Source organism: Hipposideros armiger, unplaced genomic scaffold, assembly GCF_001890085.2.
Source record: "Hipposideros armiger isolate ML-2016 unplaced genomic scaffold, ASM189008v1 scaffold_572, whole genome shotgun sequence".
NCBI lineage: Eukaryota > Metazoa > Chordata > Mammalia > Chiroptera > Hipposideridae > Hipposideros > Hipposideros armiger.
The window spans coordinates 345528-358061 of record NW_017731922.1 but is presented as its reverse complement, the minus strand read 5'-3'; the positions used below and the strand labels follow the sequence as shown (position 1 = coordinate 358061).

General features: G+C 53.4%; 1 protein-coding gene across 2 annotated transcripts in view; it reads left to right on the top strand.

Annotated features, from left to right (window-relative positions):
* NFAM1 (NFAT activating protein with ITAM motif 1) overlaps nt 1–12323 on the top strand; it is a 29595-nt gene extending 17272 nt beyond the window's left edge. For both annotated transcript variants that reach the window (XM_019623979.1, XM_019623980.1), the window contains exons 4-6: nt 2024–2104; nt 10376–10462; nt 11850–12323. In XM_019623979.1, coding sequence (XP_019479524.1) covers nt 2024–2104; nt 10376–10462; nt 11850–11909 — 228 coding nt within the window. In that variant the 3' untranslated portion in view covers nt 11910–12323. The remainder of the gene's footprint in view (nt 1–2023; nt 2105–10375; nt 10463–11849) is intronic.
* Nucleotides 12324–12534: the final 211 nt, after the last annotated feature.

Here is a 12534-nt window from a genome sequence, read left to right as displayed (position 1 = left end):
AAGTCTGCCCCAGCCCCTGGCAGACTTGGGGTCCTTCCCATGACCCCACAGCGGCACTGACCTCAGCAGCGACCCCACCAATCTCAGTAGGAGTGCCATGAGGCCAGTCCTGGGTCTTGCTCACCACAGGGTCCAGGAGAGCCCCTGGCCATGTGTCACACCCACCAGCCTTGGCAGTGTCCCGGGGAGAGGCACCAGCCTGCCAGCTGTCTTGACTGTGACACACCCCTCAAAGCAGGTGGTCAGGGGAAGGGCACTAGATTTGAGAACAAGGCACCTGGGTTCAATCAAGGGCAGTCATTGACAAGGTAGACAGGTCTGTTTCCCCCTCTATTAAATGGGAAACTCACGCCCGCCTCCTCAGGTTTTATGAGAACTAATGACGATAAGAACAAGTCCCACAGTTCTTTGTAAACTGTAAACATAACATGGGTGCCAGCTCCTAGCTCACTGTCTATGAGACCTACACATTCAGACAACACAGAGGAGTGAAAACTCCATGTGCTGTCAGGTCAGTGTCTTAGTGAATCAGGCAGACCTGGGTTCAAATCCTACCTCTGCCACTTCCTGGCTCCGTGGCCTCAAGCAAGTCACCTGTCCTCTCTGAGCCTTCACGTCCACATGTGTGGAACAGAGATGATACGAAGACTCGTCTTGCAGGTTTGTTGAGGGGCACATGAAATAGGGCAGGTAATGCATCGTCCTGAGCCGTTATTATGCTGTGACAGGGTGGTGCTAGCTTCTGCCGAGAGTGAAGTAGCTCTCGAGAGCTAATCCTGAGTAAATGGGCTGGGGATTGGCAGGCGGCCAGGGTTTTTAATTAGTTCCTGCCCAGGGATGAGGCTGTTGTTGCTCCACTGTTGGCAGTGTGGTGCCTGAGATGGTGGGGGGGGAGTGATGGGATGGCCTCCCTCGGCCTCAGAAAGAGCTGACTGCACCTGCCTCCTACTGTCTCCTGGAGCCCTTTGCCGTCCCACCTCCCGGCCACGCCTGCCTCCACAGCCACCATTCGTGCTTCACGCAGCAGGCAGCATGAGCTTTCTGAAACTGCGTTCTGATCCTGGCCCCTCTCACTTAAAGCCCTCGGATGTTTTCCACTGTCCACATGCTTTATTGCCCCTGCACGGCCGTCCTGACGCAGGCTGGTTCACCCCTCTCTGGCCACGCTGACTCTTTTTAAGTTCTTCGAGACCTTCAGGACTTGGCACATGCGGTTCCCTCTGCCTCTCCTCCTTCTTTCAAAACAAACTTCTCAGCCTTCAGGTCTTAAACGTCCCTTCCTGCCAGGTACCACGTTTGTTCCCTCCCTATATGCCAGAGGCTTGGTCCCTGTGGGTCAGCGCATGTACCACGCTTTGGTAAAACTGCTAGTCCCTTGGCCGTCTCCCCACTGGGTCCTACGCTCCAGGGGGGCAGGGACAGTGTCCATCTCTTCACGCTGGCTGGCTAACAAGAGGTGCCTGACGAGTGTGTGTTGGTTGGCTGAGGGCCACCTAAGTGCCTCCCGAGTGCCAAGCACTTACCCCCATCACGACCTCCCCGATTCCTTGCAACAATCTTGCAAAGGAGGGTTATTGCTGAAGAAATTGAGGCTCAGAGAGAAAAGTGGCTTGCACGAGGCCACGGAGCCAGTGAGAGGCAGAACGGGACTGGACACCTGGTCCGGCTGGCATCTGCTCAGGACCACCCACAAGAGTCGGCTCAAAAATAGGGACCCTGTCACATTGGCATGGTGCCCTGCAGCTCCTGCCTCCCCTGAGACAGGCCTTGGGTCCAAGGGTGGTGCCTTGTGCGGTCTTTATCATTTCTGGTGGCTCTGGGCAGATGGGTGGTTTGACACAGGTCTTGGAGGCATTTGGCACAATTCCCTGGAGAAGGCAGGTGGAAGGTGCTGAGTGATCAATTTCTGTGTGGCCTCATGACAGTCTGCCATCCTTTCCTGTGGTGGGTCTGTGCAGGGAGGGAGACAAGGGCGGCAGTCACTTGTCCCCAGCCCTGACAGCCCTGACTCCCTTCCTTGCAGAAACAGAAGCAGGCTCCGCAGAAGCAACTAGCCCGGAAGAGCCCTGCCGCGAGCGCGCCTCCGGCCGAATCCCTCTACACGGTGAGTCCCTGGCCCTGGGCTCCCCTGCCTCTCCCAGGCTTGACTCGAGGTCTGGTTCCCTGGCTCAGTCATGCTCCAGCTGTGTGACCTCGCTGAGCCTCAAGTTCCTCATCTGTAAACTGGGGGCGAGAAGTCCCGCCTGGTGGGCTTCCTATGACTGCAAACTGAGATTACATGTGTGGCCTGACCCCTGGCAGGCATGTTGATGTGAGGTGCCCTGGGTCCCCTTCTTGGCCCACCCCCCACTTCTGGAATAGGGGTAGCAGGGCACAGGTTGCTAAGGGATGAAGAAAGTCATCCAACCAGATGACGCTGTTGACTGGCTCACCGACTCCTTCCTGTTTTTATTGCACAAACAACATCACAGCAGCAACAACAAGAATCACAAGAAGAAAAGGTCAGGCACTGTCCCATGCCCTGAACACATGAACCGTTTTCAATTCTTCACACCCCCTTCCCCACCACACACAGACACTGTTTTACAGCCTTATGACCAAGTGGAGACACGGGCTGGGACGCAGTTTGTTCAGTTCTGCCCCAGCGTTTTCCATCACTGCAGTGGTTTCCATAATTATCTGGGGGAGAGACTCAGCCATGTGCCCTGATGGGTGTGCCCACCCCACCCTAGCCTGCCCACCCCGTCAGCACACAGCCACGCTGCCCAGCGGCTGGGCAGGTGACAAACATTCTTTTTCAGTTACACCTATTTTAGTTCAAGTAACATATGCTCATTGTAAAGAAAGTGAAGAATAAATGCCACCTGGTGTCGGCTGGTGTCTCCAGCCTTAAATTCAAGAACAGCCAGGTTGGGATCTTGGCTCCACCCCTGGGAGGCGCAGAGCTCTGCGGGGCGTGTCCTGGGGCTGCCCCTGCACTAGGATTCTGCCTGTATGTGCTGTCGCTGTACCTATTCCCACCACCCTGACTCACACATGAAACTTGGGTCCTTCCTCATTTTCCACAAAATGACACACAGAGGGCATGCAGGATATGACCCTGTTTACTGAGGATGGGGACGAGGCAAAGGGATTGTCCCTCCTGGGGCAGTGCTGACAGCTCTAAGTGGAACACAGCGCAGCCAGCTCTCTCAGGGCCTTCAGCCCCTCCACCTGGGGAATTTCCACCAGCCACGGCTTCCCGCTTGGCCCCAGACTTCCCCATATTCTCTTCTCTCCCAGCAACTCATTGTGGTATTTTCTCTATGAGAACTTCTGGTGGCAGCTGTTCAATAAAAACACTTCTCTCTCTCTCTCTCTCTCTCTCTTTCTCTCTCTCTCTCTCTCTCTCTCTCTCTCTCTCTCTCTTTCCCTCTCCCCCTCCGTCTCTAACTCCCTCTCCCCCTGAGCGCGCAAGATCCCTCTCTGTATATATATCAAAAAGGAGAAAATAACTATCATCCCAATTCTACTTCTTCCAGGATAAATACTAGTAACATTGACTTCTATACCTTCTAGCCCTTTTTAAATAAATACATATAAAGAGACCCATACGTGCATTCGCACATACTCTTTCCTATTGGGATGGTATAGATTTCTTTTGTTCATGTTACAATATCTCATGAACATTTCCCCACATGAATAAATATCCTGCCACAAAGTTGTTTTTGATGGGAGAGACTCACTTTTGCATGGAATATCTTTTTTGGCTGTTTTGAGACTCCTCGGAGGCTCAGGCAGGCTTCTCTGGGGTGTGGGGAAGAGGCCCAACTGCCACGCAGGGTTGCAGGGTGGCTTGGAGAGGTTTGAGGACCAGAAAGGAGCTGTGAAAGGAGGCCACAGACTTTGCTAACCTCTGAGACAAGTCCCTACCAGCTGGGGTTGGACCTGGGCAGATAAGAATGACGTTAACAACAGGGATGATACTCTCAGGAGCAATTTGTTGATTACCTACCATGTGCCAGGCACTGTGATAAGACTTTCACCCATTCCCTCATTAATCCTCATAATGGGCTTTAGGATACAGGCATTGTACTCATTTTAATTTTTTTTTCTAATTGTCTATTGCTGGTATGTAGAGATATGATTGGTTTTTGCATATTGACTTTATATTGCCAAATTCACTCATTAATTCTAGTGGTTTCTCTGTAAACTTTTTTGGATTGTCTCTGAACCCAGTCATGTCATCTATGAATAATGGAAGTTTCTTTTCTTCCTTTCTTATCCTCAGAACGTTTCTCTCTCTCTCTCTCTCTCTCTCCCCCCCCCTTCTCTCTTCCTTTCTTTCTTTTCCTTTATTGTGCTGCCTAAAACCTCCAGTATGATGGTGAATAGAAATGGTGACAGCAGGCATCCTTGTCTTATTCCCAACCTCTGGGGAAGGATTTTTATACATTCCTCCTTCTACTTTCTTTGGATAGATACTTAGAGCATTAATTTTCAATTTTTCTTCTTTTTAAATTTATGCACCTAAGGCTATGAACTTCCCTTTACTTGTGGCTTTAGCTGCATCCCACAAGTTTTGATATGTTGCATTTTCATTATCTTTCACTTTAAACTTTCCATTGAGATTTCCTCCTTGTGCTTGGGTTATTTAAATGTGTTTTGCTTCATTTTCAAATGTTTAATTATTTTCTAGTTATGGTTCTGTTTTTTTATTTCTCACTAATTCCACTGTGATCAGAGAATATATTCTGTATGATTTTATCCTTTGAAGTGTTTTGAGACTTGCTTTATGGCTCAGCTTATAGTCTGTGTGCACTTGAAAAAAACTTGCATTTTACATGGCTGCATGAGTGTTCTAGATATGTCAATTAGGTCAAGTTTATTGACCATGTTGTTAAAATATTCCATTTATTTATTTAGTTAGTTAGTTAGTCTAACAGATGTTAAGAGAAGTAAATTAAAATCTGCCCATTTGATTGTAGATTTGTATATTTCTCCTTTTAATATGTCAATTTTTGCTTTTTATTCATGTATAAAACTGCTCATGAGATATTATGAAATGAAAAAAAAAGCTATAGTACTCCAATGTGGTTTTTAAATAAAATTGCCCAATTAAGGAGCACTGATTTGGAGTGGGTCAGACAGACTGAGATTCAAAGCCTAGTTCCTTTGCTCATGGGTTCTGCTACTTAAACTTTCTGAGTCTTGGTTTCATCACCTGCAAAATAGGGCTAATGATACAATACTACATTTACAGCTTGCAGACGTGATTTCTTCCACCTTAAATTCCTTATCTTGAGCCCACATTTCCCTCCAGTGACCCTGCCTTTTCTCCATAACTCGTTATAACAAAACTCTCTGTCTTCAGTTTCTCTCTCTGCGTCCTGACCCACTCAGTCAGGCTTTCTGCCCGCCTCTTCACCAAAACCTTCCTTCTCAAGGTCACCATTGACCTTCACATGGTTAGATCCAATGGTGAGCTCCTGGTCCTCGCCTTCCTTGATGAATAAGCAGCACCTGACACCTATGAGCCCTCCCTCCTCCTTGACGCACTTTCTTCTCTTGCTTCTGGATCATTCCAATCTTCTGATGCCCCCCTGACTCACTGCCACTTCTCCTCCTCCTTCATTGGTTCCTCCTTAGGGACCAGTAGGATCCTGACCTCTAAACATTGGAGTCCAGTCTTGGGACGCTTTCTCTTTGATCTTTACTCCCCTGCCTGGGTGAGCTCATTCAGCTTCAAGGTTTTGAGACCATCAATACTCTGGCAGCTTCCAAATTTACGTCTCCAGCCCAGACATCTTCTCTGAACACCTGAGTCAACTTCATTAGGATGTTTCCTCGGCTCCTCTCTCAGGCCAAACCAATTCTTTACCCGTCGAAGTGCTTCTCTCCACAGTCCTCATCGCAGGGAATGATCGCTCCAACCCTTCTGCTGCTCAGGTTAAAATTTTTGAAGCTGTTCTTTTTTTCTCTCTTCCTATCACTGCTCATGTCTGATCTAACAGCACATCTTGTTTCAAAGCACATATGGAAGCTGACCTTTCTGACCCCTCCAGGGCTAATGCAGGTGGGAGCCTCCACTATTTCTCTCCCGGGGTCCTGTAGTTGGTTTCGAATTAGCTGGCCTATTTACTGTCCTTGCTCCACAGTCTGTTCTCCCCCTGGCAGCAGCAGAGTGATCTTGTCCAACGCGGACAGATCATGTCCGCTCTGCTCAGAGTCTCTGGTGAGTCTGGGTATTTGGAGGAGCAGACACCAAGCTGGGGTTCGACGTGTCGTCGTTTCATTAGGGAGACCAGCAGTGAGAGAAAATGAGAAGACAGGCAGAGCCATCAGACAGGTGCAGGTCTGGTCCTGAGTTAAGGAAAGGGGGAAGGAGGCAGGGAGGAAGGACCCCCCACACAATCTCCGGAAGGTTCGGCAAGGCCATCAGGAGCCCAAGTCACAGGAGTCTCCTGTTTCCCAGGGTGAGAAGCTGTGATGCCGCCCCTGTCAGGCTCAGCCATTGCCTGGGATTAGCCCACAGGGTATATAGCCTCCGTGCACACATAATGATGGGTTTCAGAGCCCAGCGGCTGGGGACCTTGGTTATTGCTAATCCCTGCAGCTGGAGGCCTGCAAAGCACAGTCTCTTGACCGCTGTAGTCCTTCAAAGGCTCCTGTGTCAGTGAGAGTCAATGTCAGAGGCCTGGTAGTGGCCTCTAAGAGCTCTGTGCACGTGTCCTCCCACTGTCTCTCCCCCTCACTCACTTGCTCCCGTCACACTGGCCTCCTTGCTGCTCCCCAAACACACCAGGCATGCCCCCACAGTGGGGCCTTGGTGTTGGCATTGACCCCTGCTCCACAGTGTCCTGTCTGTGGCTGTCCATGGGGCCACTCCCTCATCCCCAGCTCTGCTCAGATGGCACCTTTTCTGCGAGGCCTTTCCTGACTTCCCTTTTAAAATTGCAACCTCCCTCCCCGCCCCCCCTCCATAGCCCAGACTCTCTTATCTTCATGTCTCTCCATGGCCCTTTCAGCCAACTTTTACTCTCCTTATTGTGATCTATCTCGCACCCCTCACCCCAGCCACCAGCCCAGTGCCCGGCACACAGTAGGTACTCAGCAGTCTGCCTTATGCATGCGTGGAGAACTGTTCTTACCTTCCAGGTATCTGGGATTCTGTGGGGCTCAGTGCTGGGCACAGAGTGGGCACTCCTATGGCATCAGTACTGTGGTGTCACTTTCCCTCAGCAGCATTTGCCACCGACAGCTCTGTGCCAGCCTCTGCCTGCTCTCAGCCCCCAGCCCCTCCCAATTCCTCACTGCAGCAGCAGGGACCTCCCTAACACACCACCACCGATGCCGTCGCTCCCCACCCAGGAACCTCCAGCGGTTCCCTTCCAGCTCCTTGGCCTGGCACGAGAGGCCTGCACTGGAGGCCTGTCCTTAGACTGTTTCCCCAGACTCCTGTCACTGCAGTGCGCCATTCACTTCAGACATGCCAGGACCTTGACCTAGAGCAGAGGTGCCCCTTCACTGAGTAATGCTCCATTCTGAACAACCTCCAGATCTCACCCATCTGCCCCCCAGTGGGCATCATGCAAATCTCTGCATGTAGGTGCCCATGAGAGCACAGCGCTTGTGTTTCCTTGGTCATGGGGGTGGGGGATGGGGTTGGGGGGGGTATTACAGGGGGACCTATGTCTAAGACCCTCAATTTAGTTCCTGCCCCAGGGTAGCTGACTTCAGCTCTGGCCTCAGCCTTCTTGGAAGAAGGCCTTGGCACTGACTTGACCCCTCTGCCAGGGCCGATGACGGCTCAGGTCAGCACCATTGCCTACTGAGCATCAGGAGGCAAAGAACATGGAGTGCCTGAGTCCCAGACAAACAGCCCCAGCCCAGCGCAGCCCAGCACAGTACCTCACAGCCCAGGAGAGACAACACAGCACAGTCCAGCATAGCCCCAGCGCTGCCTAATCCAGTCCTAACACAGCACAGCCCCAGGCCCAGCTCTCCCAGCGCAGCCATTCAGAGGCCTGGGCAGTCTCCTCCCAGCAGACACACCCTGAGGGAGGCAGGCTCCATCACCCCCTAGGCAGGCCAGGAGGGTCTGGCTCAGAGCCTCAGAAGTGCATTGTGACAAGGCTGCCTGCATTTCACAGCCTAGTGATGCAGGTCACAGCCTGAATGCAAATGCAGCCAGCAGATCAGAGCTTGTCAGAGGCTTCACTCTGCAGCTGCTAATTGGCAGTCCCTCTGCAGCCTCCCCTGCCCTCAGCCCCGCAGCCTCCCCTGCCCTCAGCCCCGCAGCTGCTCCTGCCCCACAGCATGGCCACCTGCCAGTGTGCGCAGAGGCCTGTGAGGTCCTAAGGCAGAGGCCTGCGGGGTCCCAGGTGCTCTTTTCTGGCTCGGAAAGCCCCTGGCCACATGCCCGAGCCAGTGGGAACACGTAGAGCTGGGGACAGGAAGCCTGAGTTCCAATGTGGGTTCCACCACTGAAGGACTATGTGACCTGAGACATCTCTGGGCCTCTCTGGGCTAATGTGTGGTGGGCAGCCCATGTGAGCTGGACGTGAGGGAGGACGGAGCCACCTGTGGGACCCCAGATCTGCTCTCCTACCGAATGTCAGCAAGGAGGCCCTTTGCCTCTCTTCTTTCTGTGACCAGAAACGTCCAGCTTGGAGGGGCTGTCAGAACTGTGGAGATCCAGGCCTGGGTGGACAGAGGGTAGAGGCACAGGGCTGCTGAGGGGCAGATCCTGTCTCGTGTGCCAGATTTGCCGGTGGTAGCTGGTGCTCTGGGCATGCATGATGACCCGACAGGCCAGAGCAGGACTTAGAAGTTGCCTTCCTGGGGGAGAGGGGTTGTCACTTTGAGGGGTAAAAAGTATAACTAGTGCACTGTGTTATACAGCTGAAACTAATTTTTTTTAAAATGTGTATTTCACAATAAAAAAAATAAAAAAAGAACTTGCCTTCCACAGGAAACTGGGCTCCTCCTTGGGGTGGCCCTGTCTTCTTTCCTACCTGGAGTCAGGTTGGAAGCCCCTCTCCTAAGCTCCACCCTCTTTCTGACTCAGAGTCCACTTGAACTGGTCCCTAGAGCCACCCTGTCATTCCTGTGAGTGATGCCCCTGAAGTGAGTGTCTCCCAAGAGCCAAATGGTTTATTACACAGGTCTTCATCCCCAGCTACCTCTCGGCGCCTCCTTCCTGCCTCCCCTCCACACCTCCCCTCCTTCTTGCCTCAGAGCACCACCTGTCTCTCCAGCCTGCCTCGGCAACCCCTGCTTGCCTGTTGCCAGGGAAACCACCTCCTTGGCAACCAGCCGGCTTCCATATAACAGTACATGTGGGAAGGAAAGGTTCTTGCCTCTTGGTTAGGCTGTTGGTGGCTCTGCTTTGACAGTCCCAACGAGCAGTGTCTGCCCCTTGCATGGGACCCCAGTGCCCAACAGGGTCTGAGGGAGGGTCCAGGCTGTGACCACAGAGAGGGGAGGGAGACATCAAGCTTCCCTTGATGATCATTCAATTGATGATGATTCAACAGTTGTTAAGCACATACTATTTACCAGACCCTGTCCTGGGCCCTTCATGCTCAGTGTCTCATTTAATGCATTGAGCCTACAAGATAGAGAGTATTCTCACTTTACAGATGAAGAAACTGAGGCACAGAGAGGCTGCCCATGGCTGGCAAGTGTCAGAGCCGAGAGTTGAACTCAGTCTTGTCTGATTTCAAAGCCCTGGTTCTTTCTACCGTTCTGAGGCCTCTGGTCAGGCGGCTCATAGCTGAGCCAAGAGTGAGTGTGGCCCCAAGACACACACTCAGGAGTCCTCTCATCGTAGCTCGTTTGGTGAGGTTCAGAGATCCAGAGACAAGCCAAGCACAGTTTTATAGGACAGAAGAGTGACCCCAATAGGGTATCTGGGTCATCCATGAGTGCAGGCGGGGTTGGGGGATGGGGGTCAAGGGGCAGTGTGGACAGGCGTTTAGGATCCTCAAAGGGGCAGGGACTTTGGACCCGGGGAGTGAGGATGGATGCCAGGAGGGCATCGTCTTGGAGTTGTGGCCACAGGTATCATGGCTGGAGGCTGCTGGCTGGGGACTTGAGATGGTGTGAGGGAGGTGGCAGGGGGCACAGAGAGGTGTCACCCTGTAAAAGCAGGAAAAGGATGAGGTGGTTCCAAAAGAGGGAATGGCAGATGCACAGGTCCAGCAGTGTGACCCTGCACGGAGTGGCTGGGAGAAATGGGTGTCCCCTCACAAGCTGTGGCCCACAGGGCTCTGCCCATCGCCTGGGCTCCTGCAGGCGGGAGTGGTCCATAACAGGTAGGGAGGCCAGGCTGCTGGGGCTGGGGCCCTGGCCCGTGGTTACCTTCCTCTGACCCTCACACTGTCTCCTGCAGGCCCTGCAGCGCCGAGAGACTGAGGTCTACGCCTGCATGCAGACCGAGGCCAGCAGCCCGCCCCCCAGCCAGAACCTTCTCTCCCAGGTATGCAGGGCGCCAGGCAGCCAGCCTGGCTCCCCCTCTCATTCCACCTGACCCTCTCCTCATCTGTGAAATGGGGGTAAGTAGGACCATGGGAGTGAACACCTGCTGTTGAATCAGAGGCCTCTCCCAAGGCAGCTGGCCTGGCCTGGCCTGGCCTGGCGGGGAGGGGCACTGGTGGGCTGGAAGCCCGGCTCCCCGCCTCACCAGCTGTGCATCCCTAGCCAAGGGGCTCCTTCTGTGCCTGAATGTCCTGTCTGTGAACTGACTCACCTCATGGATTTACCATGAGGACCAAATGTTGCATCGGGACCAGTAGGCGCCCATGCTATGTGAGCTGTTGTAACTACCGCTGGGCACAGTGTAGTGTCTACAGCGGCCAGTCAGGCAGAGGGTGTTAGGCTTCTAGCTGCCCCCAGGCTGATGTTAGCTGAAGTCAGGAGCTGGTGCCACCCGGGGCTGGTCAGGTCAGAGCTCTCTTATTATCATGCTAGGTGCCAAGGCATTTCACTTGATCACGATTCTCTCTTAAACCCCTGTTTGCTCATCAGTAAAGTGGATGAGTGACACTTTGTTCTAAAACCAACTGCCTCCGAATTCAAATGAGTTCCAAGTTAAGAAAAGTCTGCACCAGAGATATGGACACCATAAAGCACGAAGGATTATTAAGCGGGTATAGGAGTCCATGGGTTGTAGGTGGGCCTGTGGACTCCTTGGAAGAACCATCAGGAAGTGAGGGGTGGGCTTGGCCTCCCCCAGCACAGGCGGCCCAGTCAGGCACTGTTGGGTGAGTCTCCTAGTCTCAAAGCCCTTTCTATGCTCAGCCCTGACCTAGGCCTTGACTGGAAACAGGGCTTTCCTATCCTGGGACCCCCAAGGGTGTCTGGGTCACCCCAGGCAGTGCCTGCCCTGTGCCAGGCCCTGGGGTGCCGGCCAGGATGGTTAGACATGTCCCTGCCCTCTGGGAGCCTCGAGGCTACAGGAATAGGGTCACTGACTCAACAAACACAGAGACATTTGTGGCCCCTTCTGAGGGGTGGGTTCTGGAGAGGGACCAGACCAGGGCTAGGGAGGGGGCCCTCAGGGATGCTGAACGAGCCCTGCAGGGTGAATAGGAGGTGGTGGGGGAATGGGTGGGATTGAAGGAGCACCCCAGACAGAGGGAAGAGCATGTAGGGAGGCCCTGAGGCAGAAAAGGGGAGGCTCGCGGGGCAGGAGAGCAGACAGCAGGGGTGGAGCGGCATGGCGGAAGAAGAGGCTGGCGAGGTGGGCTTGGGGACAAGAACAGGCTTTCCTGTCGCAGCTATGCAGGAAGCCATCTGACTAAAACTAAATCAGTGCAAGTTTGTTCTTTTCCCTACCTATTGTTTTTTCTTTTTTTTTCCCCTAGGAGAAACCGCATGCGTTTGAGAATGTCAGTGACTTTAACGAGGTCTATGAAAATCTATAAGACGGGGCTCCACCTGCCCACAGGTCTTGCCCTGGATCAGGGGCCGGGCAGCCCCTCCCTCCAAAGACTTGATCTGTACCAGGAGTGAGGCCCCAGGGGCACTCCATCACCTCACCCCCACATTCAAGGCCCTTCCTGCTTTGGCCTGCCCCCACCCCCATTCTGTGCCCCAGTCATACCCACTGAGTGTTTCCCATCTCCCGGCGCTCTGCCAGGCGGGCCCTTTCTCAGTCTTTAAGGCTCTCTTGGACACCACCCATTTCCAGAGTCCTCCTCATCCCCTCAGACACACAGGCTCACATGGCATCTGCCTGCAAGGCCGACCTGGAGCTCCTCGGGAGGGGCCCTCGCAGGTGCTGAGTGTGCAAGCAAGCATCGTGAAGTGGATGAATAAAGGAGCAACTATGCAAATGACCCCCCTCCCTGCCCCCTGCCCATCTAGGCCAAAGGCACAAGGCGGCTATGCAATGTGAACCAAGGGCTGGCGTGGGAAGTATGGGGCATGGGTAAGAATGAACCATGCAGAGGCTGGGCTGGCCTCAGGGACAGAGCTGGAGGCTGAGGAAGTGGCGAGAGGCCTGGGGGGCCTGGAGCAGAGGGGTCCTGGGCACAGGCTAGTGAGGAA